Source organism: Abrus precatorius, unplaced genomic scaffold (assembly GCF_003935025.1).
Source record: "Abrus precatorius isolate BTA unplaced genomic scaffold, Abrus_2018 Scaffold6, whole genome shotgun sequence".
Taxonomy (NCBI): domain Eukaryota; kingdom Viridiplantae; phylum Streptophyta; class Magnoliopsida; order Fabales; family Fabaceae; genus Abrus; species Abrus precatorius.
In genome coordinates, this window is record NW_020874406.1 from 24,894,956 (window position 1) to 24,913,801 (window position 18,846).

At 30.9% G+C, this 18,846-nt stretch overlaps 2 protein-coding genes across 2 annotated transcripts; one reads left to right on the top strand and one right to left on the bottom strand.

The window, feature by feature from the left end:
* The first annotated feature begins 7,699 nt into the window (after positions 1-7,699).
* LOC113869558 (inositol-tetrakisphosphate 1-kinase 1-like) lies at positions 7,700-9,223 on the top strand. Its single transcript, XM_027505938.1, is given in 2 exon segments — positions 7,700-8,830; positions 8,833-9,223. Coding segments are annotated over 2 exon segments (1,113 nt in total). The 5' UTR covers positions 7,700-7,852; the 3' UTR covers positions 8,968-9,223.
* A 7,170-nt stretch (positions 9,224-16,393) lies between these two features.
* LOC113869061 (transcription factor MYB41-like) lies at positions 16,394-18,358 on the bottom strand. Its single transcript, XM_027505188.1, has 3 exons — positions 18,046-18,358; positions 16,960-17,694; positions 16,394-16,488 (listed from the first exon to the last, which is right to left on the bottom strand). The coding sequence occupies exons 1-3, from the start codon at positions 18,306-18,308 to the stop codon at positions 16,452-16,454; spliced, it is 1,035 nt and encodes a 344-aa protein (XP_027360989.1). The 5' UTR covers positions 18,309-18,358; the 3' UTR covers positions 16,394-16,451.
* Between the last annotated feature and the right edge of the window lie 488 nt (positions 18,359-18,846).

Here is an 18,846-nt window from a genome sequence, read left to right on the forward strand (position 1 = left end):
ACAATCACATGATTTTTTAATATTTCTTCTAAGGCGTTATAAATTGTTATTGTTATTTAATCTTGAGTGCAAAATTATTTAGTATAATTCCCATCAAAACATATTATATATTTTTTATAATTAATTAATTATACTGAAAGTATATTTTTACCACTAATTATCATGTAAATTAATAGTTATTGACAATTCATGACAATATAAGAAAATTACAATGTCAATATATTTAAATCAATTCTTATTTTATTTATAAAAAAACTTTAATAATATTTTTTAGAATTTGAAATATCAAATACACAATTTTTTAAAAGCGACGCAGGAATATTTAATTGAATATTCGTAGGATAAAAAGGTTACAAAAAATGGGGATTTATATTTATATTGTGCAGGTGAATGGCGTGGGTCCCATAACCACTGGCCAGCGTATTAATTGATTTATGCGGTTTTTGATTAAAATTGTAACGACGTAGATGATGGGACGCATTAGGCACGTGGGAGTGTGAACATTGATTATTGCCAAACATCCAGTGCGCCCTCGGTAATGTGCTTTTCTGGCTGTTCCACGCAAAACCTCAACTCTTGTCTCTTTGCTCCAACATTTTTCTATTTCCTTTTAAGATATAATTTTTTAAGTTCAAAATCAAATGCTTTTTTAATTGTTTCCAAATTTTCAAAAAATTTGTTCTTAAAAAAAATTTAAAGAATAATTTATTAAACCGTACAAGCGTTTGGTGGGACGTATTATAACCATTAAAACGTAAGACATTAATTAATAAATAATAATTTTACATTAATATATAATAAATTAAGCATTTATCATAAAAAGTTATTTGAGTCACGTAATGTTCTTAAAAGAAAATATATACAAAGCACAGTTGAAATTTTGAAAAATACAAAAAGGAATGCAAAATTATAAAATAAAAGAAAAACAAAATGAAAAGGTATATTCTGGATTTTATTCGACATGCTCAATCCCATTGATTTTGTTTGAAGTCCTTATTTCTCCGTCAAAGATTCTTTGTTGAAGAATCCTAACATTTTAGTTAGAGCAGAGACCATAATTTACAGTAAAACAAAATAGAAAAGACTTCAACAACGTTGCCGAATCGAGGGATCCTTTTGTAATTTTATGTGTGTTAATTTAGAAGGAGAGACAAAAAGAAAGAAAATCTTTTTAATCTTCTTAGGGTTCTCTCAAATTATTTTTTTTATAAGGAGGTAGTGATTTTATGGGTTTTTTTTTTATATATTTGAGGACATTAGCATTGCAATTTTAAATTTATTCTTTTTAATTGTTATATACTGTTGTAATATTATTGTGATTTATTATTTTTGATGATATATACTATTTTTCACAACTTTTTATCGTTTAATATTTTTTAAATTATAAAAGTGTGAATAAAAACTGTTAAATTAATGGTGAAATTTATAAATTTTTATAATTTGTAATAAATTTTATTCAATAACAAAGTGTGTTTATAAGAATATATTAAATAATTTGTTTTTAATAATTTTTATTATATAAATAATGTTGGGCATTTTTTTTTTATGAATGACGTTGAACATTTTAATCAATGATATTTAGAAAAAATAATAATCTTAACATTGTTTTTATTTATCTATTACTCACTCTTTAACATTTGTATGTTAGATGACTCTGTCATGTACGTATTCTTTGATTCATTTATATAATATTAAAAAAATAACTTAAGTTTATATGTACATAATACATACATAATTGGGTTTAATTGTTTATTATCATGTAATGTCTTAGTTGGAAGTTAGTATGATCAAATCAATTTTCAACAAGGATACGATATATCATAAAGTATTTTTTTTATTTCTTTAACATCTGTATGTATTAATTTGACTATTAACATAAAAATAAATATTAAAGCGGTCCGGTTGAATCCATATTTGTGTTTAACTTGTTGAGAGTTGTTTCACAAAATTGTCTATGGTATAAGTTTATTTAATCGTTTCTTCCATTAATGATTAAAAAATAAAAATAAAACATTTTAATGTGATAGCATGAAAGTTTATCCCATAGTACATTAAAATTAAATCCTATCCATCTTGTACTTTTAATATAGAAAAAAAAAATGCTGCTTTCAAGTTTCAATCATGATTGGGGTCCTTCCACTTGGACAATAATTCAAACATATAGAATAAGATCCGGTCGATGAAATCGACTCTTTCAAGATTTAGCGGTTAAAACGAAGCAACGATAGCAACCGCGAATTTTCGTTATCTTTGTGGCTTTTTTATACGTAGATAGACCCTAGACGTTTCCACTAAGGTCACTTAATTTACGCGTGTCGTGTCCCTACTCACAAAAATATTTACGAGATTTTATAACGTACACTTTACTTTACTCGTCTTTCAGAAACATTGTGGCAAAAATATACTCTTTATATTTTAAAATTAATTTTTTTTATTTAACTTATTTATTTATTCAGTTTAATATTCTAATTTTATTTTAGTTTTTAAATATTTTTCATTTGCTTTAATCTTTTATTTTTTTTAATTTGTTCTAATACTATTTCTATCTAAATTTAATAATAATAATAAAAAATCCGAATAACAATGCTTTGGGCTATATATATAACTATTACAACATTTTAAATTATTATTGAAAATGTTTTTAATTGCATGCAAATCATTTCTAATTAACTATCCATTCTTACTTTATTTTACATTTTAAACACTTCACAAATATTGGAATTTTATTATTATTGGCCAAGTATCATACCTTGATCTTTGTTGTTGTTAATTATCTTTATTATAAACTCATGTTTATATCAAATATCAAAACATCCATCCTATGAAACAAAAATTGAAGCACAGTTAAAACAAACTGGCAAACAAGCTAGTGTAGCAGACATGATTAAATAAAAATATTAAAAACTGAAATAAAATTTAAAATTGATTTGGATGATCAATTTGCATATAACGAAAAAGTAAAAACCAAAACAAAACCTAAATAAAAATAAATGATAAAAATTATAATTTTACCAAAAAAATATTTTAACTAATTACATCTTTAAACATATCTCAATTGTGAGTGTTAATATGTAGTAACTTTTTTTTAAGTAATACATTAATAAACTATGCCTTTAATAATTTTTAAGAAGATTCAAATTATAATTTATTAACATATATATTTTTTTAAAAAGTAAATATATATCAAGGAATCCTAATATTTAGATACCATGCTGTACTGGGATGCAAACTATCAGCAGTGAAAAAATAAAAGGCAAATTCATATAAAAAAAAAAAACTACAGACATTAAGGCTCTAGAAGAAAACTTATAGACTATAGTAAGCCCTTGTCCATTGTGATTGTTAAAAATAAAATAAAAAAATTACCCAGCCTAATTTGCAGTGTTGGGCTTAGGTTCTCAGTTATAGAAGAAAAAGTTTGTATTTTTACCATTTCTGCATGAGATTTTTTGCCAGCTCTACTGTTTTATATCACTGGGTCTGAAATTAGCATAGCCATGACAGATGACAAGTTTGGTTATATATTCTTTTTAGTTTCGTAATTATTATTTAAATTTCTATCAAACTTCTAAACACTCTTATCCCATATCACAAATTAAGTCATTTCTTAAAAATTTACTTTCTTTTTATTTATTTGGTCAAAATATTTTATTTTATTTTTATTGTGCATAGAGTGGAATGCGATATATATATTTTTTCATTGAATATGATTGTCAAAATTGTTATTTGCAGAACCCTGCTATCATGGGCTAGGTTGGCTAACTTGCCCATTCCCACTTCTGGCCTATCCTATAGTCCGGTTTACGTGGTTGACAAGGTGTGTTATATAGCTACCTTACAAAAATCAAATGATATAATGATTATTTGAATTGACACCTTGAAGTAAAATGACATCTTAATGCATGCTTGATTTCGATTATTTTTTGAAATGTCTTTTATTTTAAACTTTCAATAAAATTTCAACTATAAAAATTCAAAATATAAATAGAACTATTCTCTTCGAGTCCAAAAACATACTGTCCCTCTTTTACTATAAAATACAAATACCAATTTTTTTTGCGTCGTAACAAATAATATATATATTTTGGGTCTGATAGCAAGTAACAATTCAAACAGGCACTGAAATTAGCCTCCCACTGCGTCATGGGACCATAGTCTTAGGCCAGGGCTAGCCCATTGATCTTAATTATTTTTTGTTTTTTACATCTACAGGCCCGAATATTAAAGTCAACAGCAGAATGCACCATGGCACTTACCCCGCCAACATCAATGGCTGTGGCTGGCATTGAATTTCAACGAACTAAAAGATGTTGACCTTTGATTGCATAAAAGTCAACCACTCAACTTGTGTACCAATATTTGCTGCGTCAGCAACAAACCTCTCAATGTTTTATAAACTTTTCGAACACCGCTTGAGTTTTGACATTACTTCAACCAACATAAAACAAGTTGTATAACACTATGCTTCTCTGTTACACCTCCTTTATTGAATGTCCCTGTTCCAATAGTAAACTAATCCCTTTCTATTGTCAAATGACGAATAAAATTGGAATACCACATTTTCAACTACGTACGACTATTGAGTATGATATACTACATAAATATAAATAGTTTTAAAAATAAGTTACGGATATGACGATGTATATTAACTAAAATATACTTATATTTATGCATGTACAGTAAAGTTTTACGTCAACATTGATATAATCTTACTTAAATAACAATTCTATAAAAAACCTTAAAATTTAAAAAATTTCTATAAATATAAAAGTAGAGTTCACTTATTCTACATCTCAATTTACTTTCTCTTACCCTCTTTTGATCATAAAGGAGTAGGTGAATGTTGGGTAATTGTTGGTACAAAACATTTAAAATATTCTAATTAAGTTTCGGGAATTGATTTTGATTATAGGTAGAAAAAGAAGCTACTATAGATCAACAGGACAAAAAATATTTTGCTTTAGATTGGTCAAAAGGGATGATCGATTTGAATTTTGAAAATCAGTCATATACATGTTTTGAAATGGTTCAAGCTTTTAATTTGGATGGATTGGTTCAAAATGATTCTATTTTAAGAAGTGGTCCAAGTTTTACAAAAATTTAATTTGAATATGTTTTTTGAAGTTGTTCGAAGACAAGTGTCTCATAGGCTAATCAAAGAAATGATTCAAAAACTTAATTAAAGTTTTAGGTTTTATATGTTTTTTTGTTGCTTATTTATTCTTCAGTTATTTAAAGCTATTAGTTCAAATAAATATTTGACATGCATTAAGAATCCTAGGAGTTTAGCAGTTACACAGATTGTTTGCTCTTTTGTTAACTTTGTTTCAGGAACTGACATGTCTTTTTTAGTCCACACTCCTTGTTAAGGGTAACTCTGGTACAAATTTGATGACTAAAATTAGTGCTTCCATATTACAGAAGATTTTTTTTTTTTTTATTATTATTTTTTTATCAATCACCTCCCTTATGCTTCCATCGCTATGGGGGTTTCTCATTTGAGATTGTAATTTTATTGTGTTCTATTTCTTTACACTGTCAGTAAAAAAGGTTACACAATTTGTTTATAAATGTGTAATAATGATGAAATAACTATTGTTTCATTTACTTATAATGATTCAACATATATATATATATATATTGTCTTTTTTTTTCTTTATAAATGTATTGTGTTCCGTTAAACTTAAAGCCTATTTAATTTAACGTTACAAAACCAAACTTTTATACTTGTTGAGACCTTTCTTTTAAAAGAGAAAATAACTTTGATTCAACAAAGTTCGGCAACAAAAAAAAATGAAAAGAAAAGCTTTTGATCTCTTAAAATTAGAATTATAGTTTTTGACACAGTTAAGAAAATCTTTCATAAACAGCAGTATAAAAATTAAGGAACATTAAAATGTTAGGCGCGCGAGCACATAAATATAAAATATCAATATATAATACTCGAGTTTTATTGCTTTCATGGTATTTACTTTTCTCTCATATTTTGTCAGCAAAATTTGGTTTGAAGATATAGTTTTTGAGTGTAGTATAGAATCTGCGGTTACTTTCAGCTTTCAAGTGATCGGGAGACAAAGATTGGTCCAAGCGATCGTGACCTTAATGGTAGCCAGAATAGAGGGTTTAAGCTTTTGGTTATAAATAATAGAAGGATCAACCTCATTACACTCTTAGTAGACTCCTTCACATCACAGGACCAGTTATATTGGAACTTGCAACTTGTTCATGCACCTCTTATATTCTCATATGCAAATGTATGATTTAAAAGTCATTCATATTTCATATTTGGTCCTTTCGACGCTTTAAGAGTCATCATCTTCCGCATCTGCTTATATTTTCCATTTTTCAATGCCCACTACACCTTAGCATTGTTTTCCACATTTTGAAATGATATTTACACAAAAACTTACATTATTTGTACATTTGTTAAAATAAAACAAAAAAAAATAGTATAATAACGATCAAATTTAATAGATTTTTTTTAAAATTAATAGAGTTGATAACGTGAGTTCAATTCGCTAAATTAACCTTTTATTTTGAAAGACAAGTAAGAGATTTCAAACTCACAAATCCATTTAACTCATTCCACTTAACTCGTATTCGAAAATAAATTTAATAAGAGTAGAGTAAATTGACTAATCATATCAAATATGTTTTGAAAAGATGATAATTTTTTTTTTAATATTCCTTAATTTTTTATATAAATTTAATAAATATTAATTTTTTAATTATAATATTTATACATTTAGTAAGTTATATTTTAATTATATATATATATATATATATATATATATAATTTATATTACTTTGCAGTTTTTAATTCTTTAAATGAGTCAATTTATTTGCTTGTTAACTAATATCAAAAGTAGGTTAGACTGGTATATTCAGCCCATTTGAAAAGTATGGCAAGTTAAACCAAACTTTATCTTTAAGTAACTTTTTTGCTGTTCTTTTTAAGTATTTTTAAAAATAATATCTTTAAAGTACTAAAATTAAAATACTAAAATAAATTTTTTATTAAAATCTTAAATACTAATTTATGGTAACAGTTTTAATAAGTATGTTAAATTGCAAGTACATTATTTAAAATTAATAAATTATATTTTATTATTTATCTTGAATCATCCTAACTATTTTTAACTTGTATCGATAATGTGTTTATTTTAATTTTTTAAAGTATTTTTTTTCTATTTTAAGTACATATGCATAATAAATTTTTTAATTCCGATGCGTAACACATTATTTTTAGTTTTTGATTCTTATAATTTAAAAAGTTTAAACTTTTTTTTTTATATGAAGACTGGACTAAAAAAGCGTTATACATGCAGACTATAATAAAAAAAAAAGGTTAGATATAAAAATAAAAATATAAAATAATAATTTTATATAAACGACAATATTAAAATTTGTTTTAAAAATAATTTTTTCGTTTAAAGCCTTGTTTATCATTTTTTTATATAAAAACTAAATATAATATTTTTTATGCAGAGAACAAAATACTGTTTAAATCTTTATTTTGCTTTTGACTTATGGAGATTTTAACATTCTGATGAAATCAACGGTTTATACGAAAGCGGTAGAGAGAGATAGACGCTGACTCGCTGGAGGGGATCCTTTTCCCACTAACCCTAGTCTAAGCTATATATATCCCCCCACCTCTCTTTATATCCTTTCCCTCTCTTCTCCCATTCTTCTTAGCTCTGCAAATTTCGATTTCATCAAAAGGACGTTCAGTCCGCGAACAAAACCCTAATTCCACCAAATCCTCGCACTTCTCATTCCCTCGCTAATGCGATTCGTTCGCCACCTTGCATGAGCGTTCTGCATTCGCCATTTTGAAGAGAGAAAAACAATGGCGGAGGAGAAGAGGTTCCGCGTAGGCTACGCGTTGGCGCCGAAGAAGCAAAACAGCTTCATCAGAGATTCGCTGGTGAGTCTCGCGAGATCTCGCGGGATTGACCTGGTTCGGGTCGACCCGGACCTGCTACTGGCGGATCAAGGTCCCTTCGATTGCGTCCTCCACAAACTCTACGGCGACGATTGGAAGCGGCAATTGAACGAGTTTACGGAGAAGTACCCGAATGCCGTGGTCCTTGACTCGCCGGAATCTATCGAGAGGCTCCACAACCGGATTTCCATGCTGCAAGTGGTGTCGGAGCTGAAAATCGAGGACGGGAATGAGACCTTTGGGATTCCGAACCAAATTGTGATATACGACACGGAAACGCTGTTCGATCGCCGGAGTTGGGAGACGCTGAAGTTTCCGGTGATTGCGAAGCCGTTGGTGGCCGACGGCAGCGCCAAGTCGCACAAAATGGCGCTTGTTTTCAACCACGACGGTTTGAACGAGCTGAAGCCGCCGATAGTGCTGCAAGAATTTGTGAACCACGGTGGCGTCATCTTTAAGGTGTACGTGGTTGGAGAGCACGTGAAGTGCGTGAAGAGGAAATCCTTGCCGGATGTTGAGGAGGACGAGTTGGTGGGGGTTTCGGAGGACTTGTTGTCGTTTTCACAGGTGTCGAATTTGGCGACTGATGAGAGAATTGATGATAAGTATTACAAGATGATGCATTTGGATGATGCTGAGATGCCTCCCTTGAGTTTCCTTACTCAAATAGCTCGGGGTTTGAGGCGTGTGTTGAAGCTGAATCTGTTTAACTTTGATGTTATTCGAGATTCTAGGCGTGGAAATCGATACCTTATCATTGATATCAATTACTTTCCTGGTTATGCTAAAATGCCAGGTTATGAGACTGTTTTGACAGACTTTTTCTGTGATGTGTTGTGCGAGAAAGAACAAGGGGGTGAGGAGTGTTCTGAGAATGCTGATTTCGTATGATGGTGCAAGATTATGATAAAGATACAAGAAAGATTCTGAGCAATACTTGTTGTGGTGATGGGGAGGAGGGTAACCTACAAGTTTTGCCTTTTGGCATGGAAGAGAAAGAAAGTTCTGTTCAAGTATGAAAATTTTGTGTTCTAATAATGTGTATCTCATTCTATTACATTATCATTAGTTGGTGCTTTTTAGGGTAACCAGAATTTGCTCAATGGACCCGTTAGCCAATTAGTGGGTAGGGATGAGTTGCACATTCTATTTAGGTAGCAGTTGAGACAGTGCTGAAATTAGTAGGTTGTTTGTGACTAGTTTAACCTCTTAACATGTATATTCCTTATACCATTGCTTTTGGAGATAGGTGCTTCTCAGATACCCTGAAGGTTTAGGAAAGTTGTATTTTGAGGTTTAAGTTTTTGCTTGAACTGTTTTACTTTATGGTTTTGCCTTTTAATTCAATGATGCCTTAATTCTTGATTTTTGTTAATATTCTCATTTTGGATTTCATGCTTTGTATATGCTTTTCTTATTCATCAGTATAACTTACACGTTACACTAGATTGACAGTTTTGTGTATCTATCCCAAGGTTCCTTAATTGGCATTATTTTAAATTGCTGATGATTTTTTTTTTGGCTAAATAAAAAAATTTGCTAATGAATATTCCTTAAAGATTATTAGAATAAGGGAAAAAGCATGTTGACTATTTTTGCCACGCACTCATCAGCTATCTGAAGTCTGACTAACAGAGGAGACAGCTTAAAGATTTAGCACAATATGGTGAAACCTTTAAAATATATTTGCCAGCTCAGATTCAACGTTTGTAAGATACTGGATATTCATAGTTGATTTCTGCTTTCATGCATGATGGTGCAATTCTTTGTTTATCTATTTCCTCTCTTTTTTTCCCTTTTAAATACTGATGGGAGTTAATGCACATCTTCTTGGGAAGGAATTAGGACTATGGCTTATTACATGTGTTTCCATGTGAAACTTCTATGATGAATTGTCTCCAGCTCTGGGATGAAATGTCTCCAGCTTAGTACTTTACTCTATTAAGAGCAATAATTTTAAGAAATACTTTTAAATAACCTTTTTCCATACAGGGATTTGTTTTTGGGCGTTTAATTGATGAGTATGCCTATTAGTTGCTTGATTTTTGGAGCTGCAAGATAATCCCTGGCTTGTTTGCCTTGTACAAAACCTTGTACATTTTGGTTTTGATAAAAGAAATTCATAAAAATGAAGAGGAAAAAATTATAAATTGGGGTGGGGGGGGGGGGTTAAAGAAATAGTTAGCCTTTGGACACATCCTCATTTATTTATACCTATGATTGTTTTGTCTCAGATCACCATTCCAGACTTCCCTATGGATGTCTGACATGTGGTTCTAACCATATGACCAACATATTTGGACTAAAACGTAATCCTGCTACGTTTTAATTGCTATATTCTGTTGTCTGATGATGACAGCTGTTTGTTTGACCAATGGAGATGAATAATCTTTTCTCATGCTTATTTGTATTGTCTAAGGTTCTAGCACAATTAAATGTGTTGTATGTTATGTTCAATAGCAGTGTGATAATGCCATTATGTTGTGTAGCAGGGGGGTAGCTGATATGGTAGCTCTTTTGGTTCATGGCATTGTGCCCAAAATCAATGTCATTATGGCAGGAAAATGCAGCCACTGTTGTTGTGAATTAAGTAGAGGCTAAAAACCTGCATTTGCTCTTGATTTGAATTTCCAATCCAATTACTTTTGGTTAATCTTGTGAATTGTTGTGCATTTGTTGCTTCAGAAACATCATAGGGTTGAAATCCATCTTCCTTAATCATTCATGTGAAAAACTTGACCTCCCTCTGTTTCAAATTCTGTTGTTTGACGGTCTGCCCTAATGACCCACTCATCTCTAGTGTTGTTTTTGGCCAAACCTGATGTTTTCCAGCTACTGACCCACATCTCACAGATTCCTCTCCATTCATGCTTCACAATTCACAGGTCTCTGTTTCAGACATATTCTTTCTTCTTCCTTAACAGTTCACATGCTCCTAATATGTATCTAATGCGTTCAGTTTTTTCCCCAATTAATTCCACTATCGTCCCCATTCTTTCTTTTTCTTACTTCATTCCTATGTTCTCATTGCTGTTTGCATCCATAGTGATTATGCCTTACATTGGTGGTGACTATGTGTTTGGACTATGAATTTTGATTATTAATTAGGAATATGACCTTATCTTGTATTCATCATCTTTTGTATAGTAGCCATCCCATTATCCGCCTTACTGCCATAGTGTATTTAGGGTCAGTTGCTCCTCGGCATGATCCAGGATTTGGAACATTCCTATCTGCTGTGCATTTTAAAAAGATGTCTAGTAATGTGAAATTTTTAACATGTATGCTTGGTCAGATTGAATGTGATACTTTTCTGGAAGCCTTAATTTATGCCCATGTTTTTTTTTTAAATGCAAATTCACTGCTTCTTTATGGAACTTTCATCTTACGGTCAAAGAAGGAAATGTGCGTAGCGTCAGTGCCTGGGATATTGCTAACAGACTACATTGGAATTATATGTGTTAGGGGTCATTTATTTGGTTTAGAAAACATTTCTGTTTTTATTGTTTTTTGGACAAATATTTGAAACACAGGAAACAAAATGAAAATAAGGTGACACTTTTTTAGTTAAAAGTAAAAACAGAAAATGAAAAAAGTTTTTTGAAATTGAACAGCTGTGTTGTTTCCGTTCCTGGATTGAGACGGGTTTGATGTTATTACAAACAGGTGAAAGCCAGATGTTTTATTTACGTTGTTTTTGTTTTGACCAAACCGATTTTAGTTGCCCTTTTTAGATGCCATGGATGGACCTTGTCCTACTGCTGGCAAGAGACAATGCGTGGTGCCTTGTCATAAGTTGTACATAGATGCTTATCTTTGATGAATTTGTTGGTATTCTTTAAGAGGATATTTTAAAAGCAGTTATTTTATTTTATTTTTATGATTGGTGGTTTTCATTTTATTTTCTAGTAACTATTTGCATATGCCTCGCTTAAGTATTCTTGTGTCCATGTATCAGACCCTATTATGAAGATTAAAAAATAGCAGCATTACATTTTGGGTCAGTGCATTGTGCTGTACTCAATTAAGTCAGTGCAAATGTTATTGAAAGAATTTTACGCCCTTATTTTCTATTTCTTCAAGGTTGTGATATTTACTACCTATAATAAAAAATCTATTAATTAACTTGTGAAATTTTATCTACTTAATTATTTATTTCATCCAAGAGACAGGTAAAAATGCACTCCTATAATGATACATCCCTGTTGAGTTTTTTTTTTTTATAGAGGAGTTAAAATTCTTGTACATTCACATGGGATTATGAATTAAAAGAAATCCAAAGTCTTTAAAAAGTATGGCTTTGCTGTCCTTAATTTCCTTGTGAAATGAGATTCCTTGATTCTTCTTAATTCCTTACTTTATTACTTTTTTCAATCATAGACATATTGTTTATTTCACTTCGGTGGCTGTCGGATTCTTTTATGTTGCAGCAACTGAATTGGAATTTTACCAGTGTGAAATTTCTTTGAATGATATTGTTCGTGTCTTTTTATCTTTTTTAGCAACTATTTTCCTCATTGACTCTGAATTTTAATATTATTTGTATTGAAACCATTCTTATTGTATTTTCTAAAAAGGAGGGAAAAATGGCGGTGGGCTTAGTGGAGTCTAGGGTCATGATTATGAATATAAGTTCATGTTTAAAATGGGTAATGCTCTGTTGTGCATTGGCTTGTAGCTTTTTTTAAAAAGGCAAACAGTAGAATTGGATGAAAGAAGCTCCAGGGCAAATTGTAAATTTTAGGAATGACATGGATGCAGATTTTTATCAATGTCCAGGTGGAAGAAGCATAAACAGAAAGTAATGGTCATTTATCGTAATGTTAAGTCATGCTCGTAATATTACGTCGTGGCATTGTCACCCCAAACACTTTAGTAGAGATCATAAGCTTGAATTGTATAATTTATTCTAGTTCTTGCAGTGCAACGATTAGTTGTTTCTGTTCAGATTGATACCCTATGATTTATTCCCTTATTAAGATGTTTGTTTCTGTCCACGTTGATAGCTAACGACTTTATTGTTCAAATGTTTTTGTTATTTTAACCTTGATTTGTCAGGATGCAAACACTGGCTGGGCATGATAGGGGTGGATAATAACTGACATAAACATATACCCGATCTGTATTATGATGGATAACGTTGTATTATTTTTTGTTTCACTTCAATGATGAGGCATGATCACTGTGTTGGGCACGCAAATGAGCGTCAACCCGATGTAGTGTTCATTTCATTCTTCTATTGTCTGTGTTTGTTCTTTTCCTTTTGATATGGTATTCTCAATGAATCGGACAAAACTTTTGGTCAGGCTGATTGAGATGGGAGTAGTGCTCTAAGGAAATTCATCTCGTACTTGTTCTCATGAAATAATACGGCATACAACTGAGGCCAACTAATTGCAGGTCTCGTCTTCTATTGGACTTGGTTCTTAAGAGCACGAGAATGACCAGAGTTGTGTGTAGGTGTTTGCATGGACTTGTGGGTTATATGTATTATTTGATCGATGCATCTCTCATAGTGGCATCGCAAAAATATTCACCTGGACTTGAGTAAGTGCGGAAGTTGGGTTTTTGTTGTCGGTGTAGGTAGTTTTTTGGGGGGCGGTGGGGGCGGGGGCGGTGGTTGGCAGAGGTGCATGTATTGGATTTAGATTGAGGTTCTATTTAGTGCTTATGGCAAGATATTATTTCGGTTTCTAGGTCGATAGGTGACTTGGATTGAGATTGAGGTTCTATTTAGTGCTTATGACAGGATATTATTTCGGTTTCTAGGTCGATGGGGTCGGAACATCCGATAGAGGACAATGGACTAGGAAGGGATGGTCTTGGTATGTAGAGAAGCATCAAAGCCCAAGTACAAATCTTTTACTTCATGTTTTAAGTCGTAAGGAAATTTTAAACCCACGTATGTGTCATGGGGCCATTAGTTTTTCTAAAAAACATACCGAATGTGTGTAATCATTATTAATAAATTAATTAAAAGAGAGATATAGTTTTGAAAATGATTAGGAAAACATAGATATAACTAATGCAAATTTCATGAGAAGTATAACCTTTAGCTATAAATGAACGATATATATACTTCTTATGTGCATTATAAATAATATTTATAATTGTTTCGGGAGTTTTTTTGGTATAATTCTTGATCATGAGGTTAGTTCTATGTGGAAATGCTTTCATGAAATAATTTAGTCAAATGCAAAAGAATACCCCAGTGATATAAGTAATATTGGACGACATTAGCATGCGTATTTATTTATTTTGATTTAGCAAAATTATTATTGTTTTGAACTAAAATAAATAACGATTTTGTTCAATGTAAGTTTTTAAAGTCATTTTAAGCATTCAAAAATATTTATTTTTATTAAAAAATTAATATTTAATATATTTATTTTATATTCTAGATGTAATAAAATATAATTTTTCAGTAAAAAATCATGATTTTTTTTTAATTTCTTAATCTCAACTTTAAGCTGAGATTAACAATTTTTTTAATAAATAAAACTTGAACAATAATTTTAGGGGTAGACTATGAGATGATTAGCTTGTTTTGAATAGCTTTCGAAACCGAGTGAATGCTTTCATAATAAAGTTTGCAGTTAGACTAATCTAAATAATTTTTATAACAGTTTTTAAATTGTGTCTTAAATTATATATAAAAATTAATAAATATTTTTTATTAAAATTATAAAATTTAATATTATCAATGTATTAGATCATGTGATTTTTAATAAAAAATTAGTTTTACAAATGTATTTTATGTTTTCTTTTATTTTTATAACATATAAATGTCACTGATGTTAATGTGTAATTTCTTAAAAGAATGTTTTGTTTTTCTTTTACTCGGCCTTATTATTTTTTGACTGAAGACAGGCAACCCTAGACAACTACATATCATACGAGATATACAATTCCCCATATTACATCCATATTAGGGTCACTCTGACAGCTTCACTGAGAACAAGAAAATCGGTGAAGAACATGTGGAAGGATTGAATTCTTTATTTATCATTAAGTAATAAGTAGTGAAAAGGAGAAATTCAAATTATTCATACCAACGATCAATTAATATATGCCTTACGTATGATTTTGTACTGAAGCAAAATTTTAAAATCTGAAAAATGATTCCGCTAAATAATTAACTGTTTTAGATATGATTATAGCACAAGTTTCACAACAGGAAAAATAAAACTTCAGATTAAAATTAATAAAAATATGTTTTGATTCCATGTACGAGTATCACTAAGCACTGCTTAGAAAGAACATTTCTATATCCTCACTCATATGGTGCTGAAGTAAACCAACCATTTGAAAAAAAAAAAAATCAGAAGTATACGTGCCCTGATTGCTCTAGTATTAATGAACCATATGTTTTGAAATTATGATAAATAAAATATAATGGAATGGTTAATTAATATCTGAGGTAGCTTAATTTTTGTTTGATTAAGAAAGGTGATTTTTTTTTACATATAATTATTGCATACAGTAGCATATCAAAATATTTATTCTCAACTTAATCTGCATTAGTTATCTACTTATTTTAATCTCACCATCAAATACTATTCATATACCTTATCTTTTGCTTTTAAATGAATATGACAGAAAGCTTTCTTGTTAGAATTAACAAGCTGCACCATAATGTACAAAGTCACGATTAGAAATATTAAAGCTTTTGAAAGGTGGCTATCTTATCTTGTTGTGTCCTGATTAACCACAGGTTGCATCATATCGCCTACCTAAAACATTATCTCAAAGGAGGCGATTTCTTTAGTGAACTTGGATCCAAATGGGTGGTTGCATTCGATGAGGCCTTTTGGAGCATTTTTTTAATCTTGTTCCAGACGTAAACAATCAATCTGACCTAACAGTTGGTTTGGAATATGGACATATTTAGTATTTCAGAAGAAAAATGGTTATTTTTGTCATGGATTAGCTTATTGTATCTTCTATCATCATTTGATGTGATACTTAACAGGGCAAAATTTCTTTAGCCGGCGAGAATTTGTAGCGACAAGGTTGACTTATACATTATGCCAAAAGTCAAAAGCTTAACTTCATGGATTAAATTAGACCATCTCACTGTAGAAAGCATCTAGATGATTTCGGATTTGTCACATTTCAATAGAAGGAAAGCGAAAATACTTAACTCGAATATTGTCCTGTGAGAAGATGAGAGGAGATATATGGAAATAAATTCTTAGAATTTTGCACTGTAACTACAAAAGATATTTTATTTAGAAAAACGATACAAATAGCCAAATCTTGGGAAATTCAAGTCTGTCTATAGAACATAAAAACGAAATGTATAATTTGCAAGTCTCATACAAATATGCGTGTGTATCTTTTTGTTTTGTACAGAAACTCCAGTTATTAACCGCCCACGTTTAAATTTGGAAATGAATCTAAACAATGAAAAAAACCAGGAATGAATTAAACTATGTATGTATCTCTTGGTATGTGATCCACAATTTGATGGGATTATCCTGAGAGAGAATCAGTGATTCCTCTACCACAAAATTGGTGACGCAGAAGTGGATGTCAGACTGCAAAATGAAAAGGAAATTTCAGGTTAGCTGAAAAAATTCTACAAACAAAATTCAAATACTAATAAAAAATTGTTTAGTGTGTTTATTACTTTTGCAAGTCTTTATTTCAATCATGAAAATTAAAATGTTAATATAGAAATAGTGTGATATACATGTATTAATAATACAGATAAACTTTTATATTGACGAAATTATTTTTTAATACAAAATATTATATCATAAGTGTATATTAGTAGTGTTAATATTATCAGTCAAAGTGTTATTTTAATAAACATTATAAAAAAAAGAATAATTAACATATGAGATTTTTTTTATAATGAAACGAAGGTAAAATTAAAGAATCATGAAAGACGTGTATATTAATTTTGGTAAAGCAGTATTCTTTTTGTGATTATAAGCATCATGCATGCACTTAGAAACTAGAGTTACCGAGCAAGCGACACAAAGCAGATGAGAATAGGGCCTTACTCTAGAATCTCTTTCCAATAGGAGCCGCTTGTTTCATCATCAAGGAACTTATCCCAATCATCAAAGATTGTGTTGGAAGGTGACTGAGTGGATGTTTGAGCTGTGTTACACCCACTGTCCATTTGGTTGAAGGTTCCCATCCTTGGAGAGGATGCAACTAATGCAGGCAATGGGTTTTCAGCTTGATTTTCACATGAAGCATTGTTGCTAATTTTGTTGTGATATTCAAGATCTTGTGGATTAGATCCACCATCTACATCTGCCCATGATTTTGAAACATCCTGCTGAGAGCATTCACTTTGTGCTTGAGAATATAGACCAGGATTTGCATATTCTTCACCGCTCAACGCCACTGGCTCCTTAGTTTTGAGAGGATTTGTCATACTGAGAAATGGGTTGAGGTTGGGATTTCCTTGGAGGTAAGGGTTTCCCATGTTAACAAATGAATTACTGTTCATAATTTGCAACAGGTTTTGCAGCATTTGTATTTTGGCTAACCGAGTGATATCAGCTTGTAAACCGAGAGGGTTGCCCCAGTTAGTATTCATAGCATTGCCCAAGTTTGACATCCCAAGCAACTGTGAAAGATTCATGAGATGAGTGAAATCTGTCCTTGGCTTGTGAGTTTCAGGATCAATACCCATCTTGAGAAGCCTTTTCCTTATGCTTGTGTTCCAATAATTCTTGATTTCATTATCAGTTCGTCCTGGTAGATGGGCTGCAATCTTCGACCACCTACAAGAAAAAAATAAAGGAAAATATTACTCATATATCATTCAATTAATCAAAGGCGTTTTTGGTTTGAAACAATATTTTTTGTTTTAATTTCCTATTTTGATAAATAATTGTATCTTTCAACTGTTACTGCATGTAGATATCAAAATACTTTGTCATATTTTCATTTTGTTTATTTTAAAGGATTTGTTTTCATTATTTTCTGTATAAAAAATTTGAAAATAGAAAAATAAGTAAAAATGAGGTAATATTTTTAAAATTATTTATAACAATGAGAAAAAAAAAATTGTTTTTGACCAAACAGACCTAATTCTACAATAATCTAGAGTACAAGTAAGCAAACATATATACTTGTTTCCCAGAACTGAATGAAGATTGATGATAATTCGCTCCTCTTCTTCAGTGAATTTGCCTCTCTTGATATCAGGCCTCAAATAGTTTGTCCATCTTAGCCTGCAACTCTTCCCACACCTATTCAAACCTGCACGCTTTGGAAGTGTTCTCCAACTGCCATGGCCGTGTTTGCTGATATGATGAATCAGCTTTTCGTCTTCTTCTGGAGTCCATGGCCCTTTCTTTACACCACTCTCGTCACAACATGGCGACCTACCCATAATGGAGAGACAAAGCACAACGAATATATGTTCCAAAGACAGAGAATAGATAGCACTTGACAGCTGTTCGCCCTCAAAGAAATGCCAAGTTAATTAGGACCATATAGCATAGATATGTTGCTCGTAATATGTGGTTTTATAGGTGCAAAGGGGATGTTCAAATTCAACAAATGATGTCATCATTATTTGTAATTTTTTAATTACATTTAATTGAGAATCCGAAGGGGAAACACGTACCTGCATATGACTAAATGAGGCAATGTGAAAGAAACTACCTAGAGCTTACTTTCGCATATTTCAGCCAAGGATAGAAACTTTATTGGCAGATAAATGTTAAAATGAAAATCAGGATTAGGTAGGGCAAGTGTCGCTTAAGCATAAGGTAAGTTCATTGAATTTCCTAAAGTGCCTACATATGGTATGAACCCATTTCTTTAATATTATTATGGAATTGACCGACTAGTTCAACATTTGAAGATTTTCGATACAATCGAGACATCAGAACAGCAAAGTTTTCCCTCTTCTTTGTGATGCAACA

Coding starts and splice junctions, on each gene's coding strand:
- LOC113869061 (XM_027505188.1), bottom strand. CDS start 18,308: ATGGGTAGGTCGCCATGTTGTGACGAGAGTGGTGTAAAGAAAGGGCCA. Junction 17,695..18,045: donor CATTCAGTTCTGGGAAACAA/GTATATATGTTT, acceptor TTTTTCTTGTAG/GTGGTCGAAGATTGCAGCCC. Junction 16,489..16,959: donor TATTGGAAAGAGATTCTAGA/GTAAGGCCCTAT, acceptor TTCATTTTGCAG/TCTGACATCCACTTCTGCGT.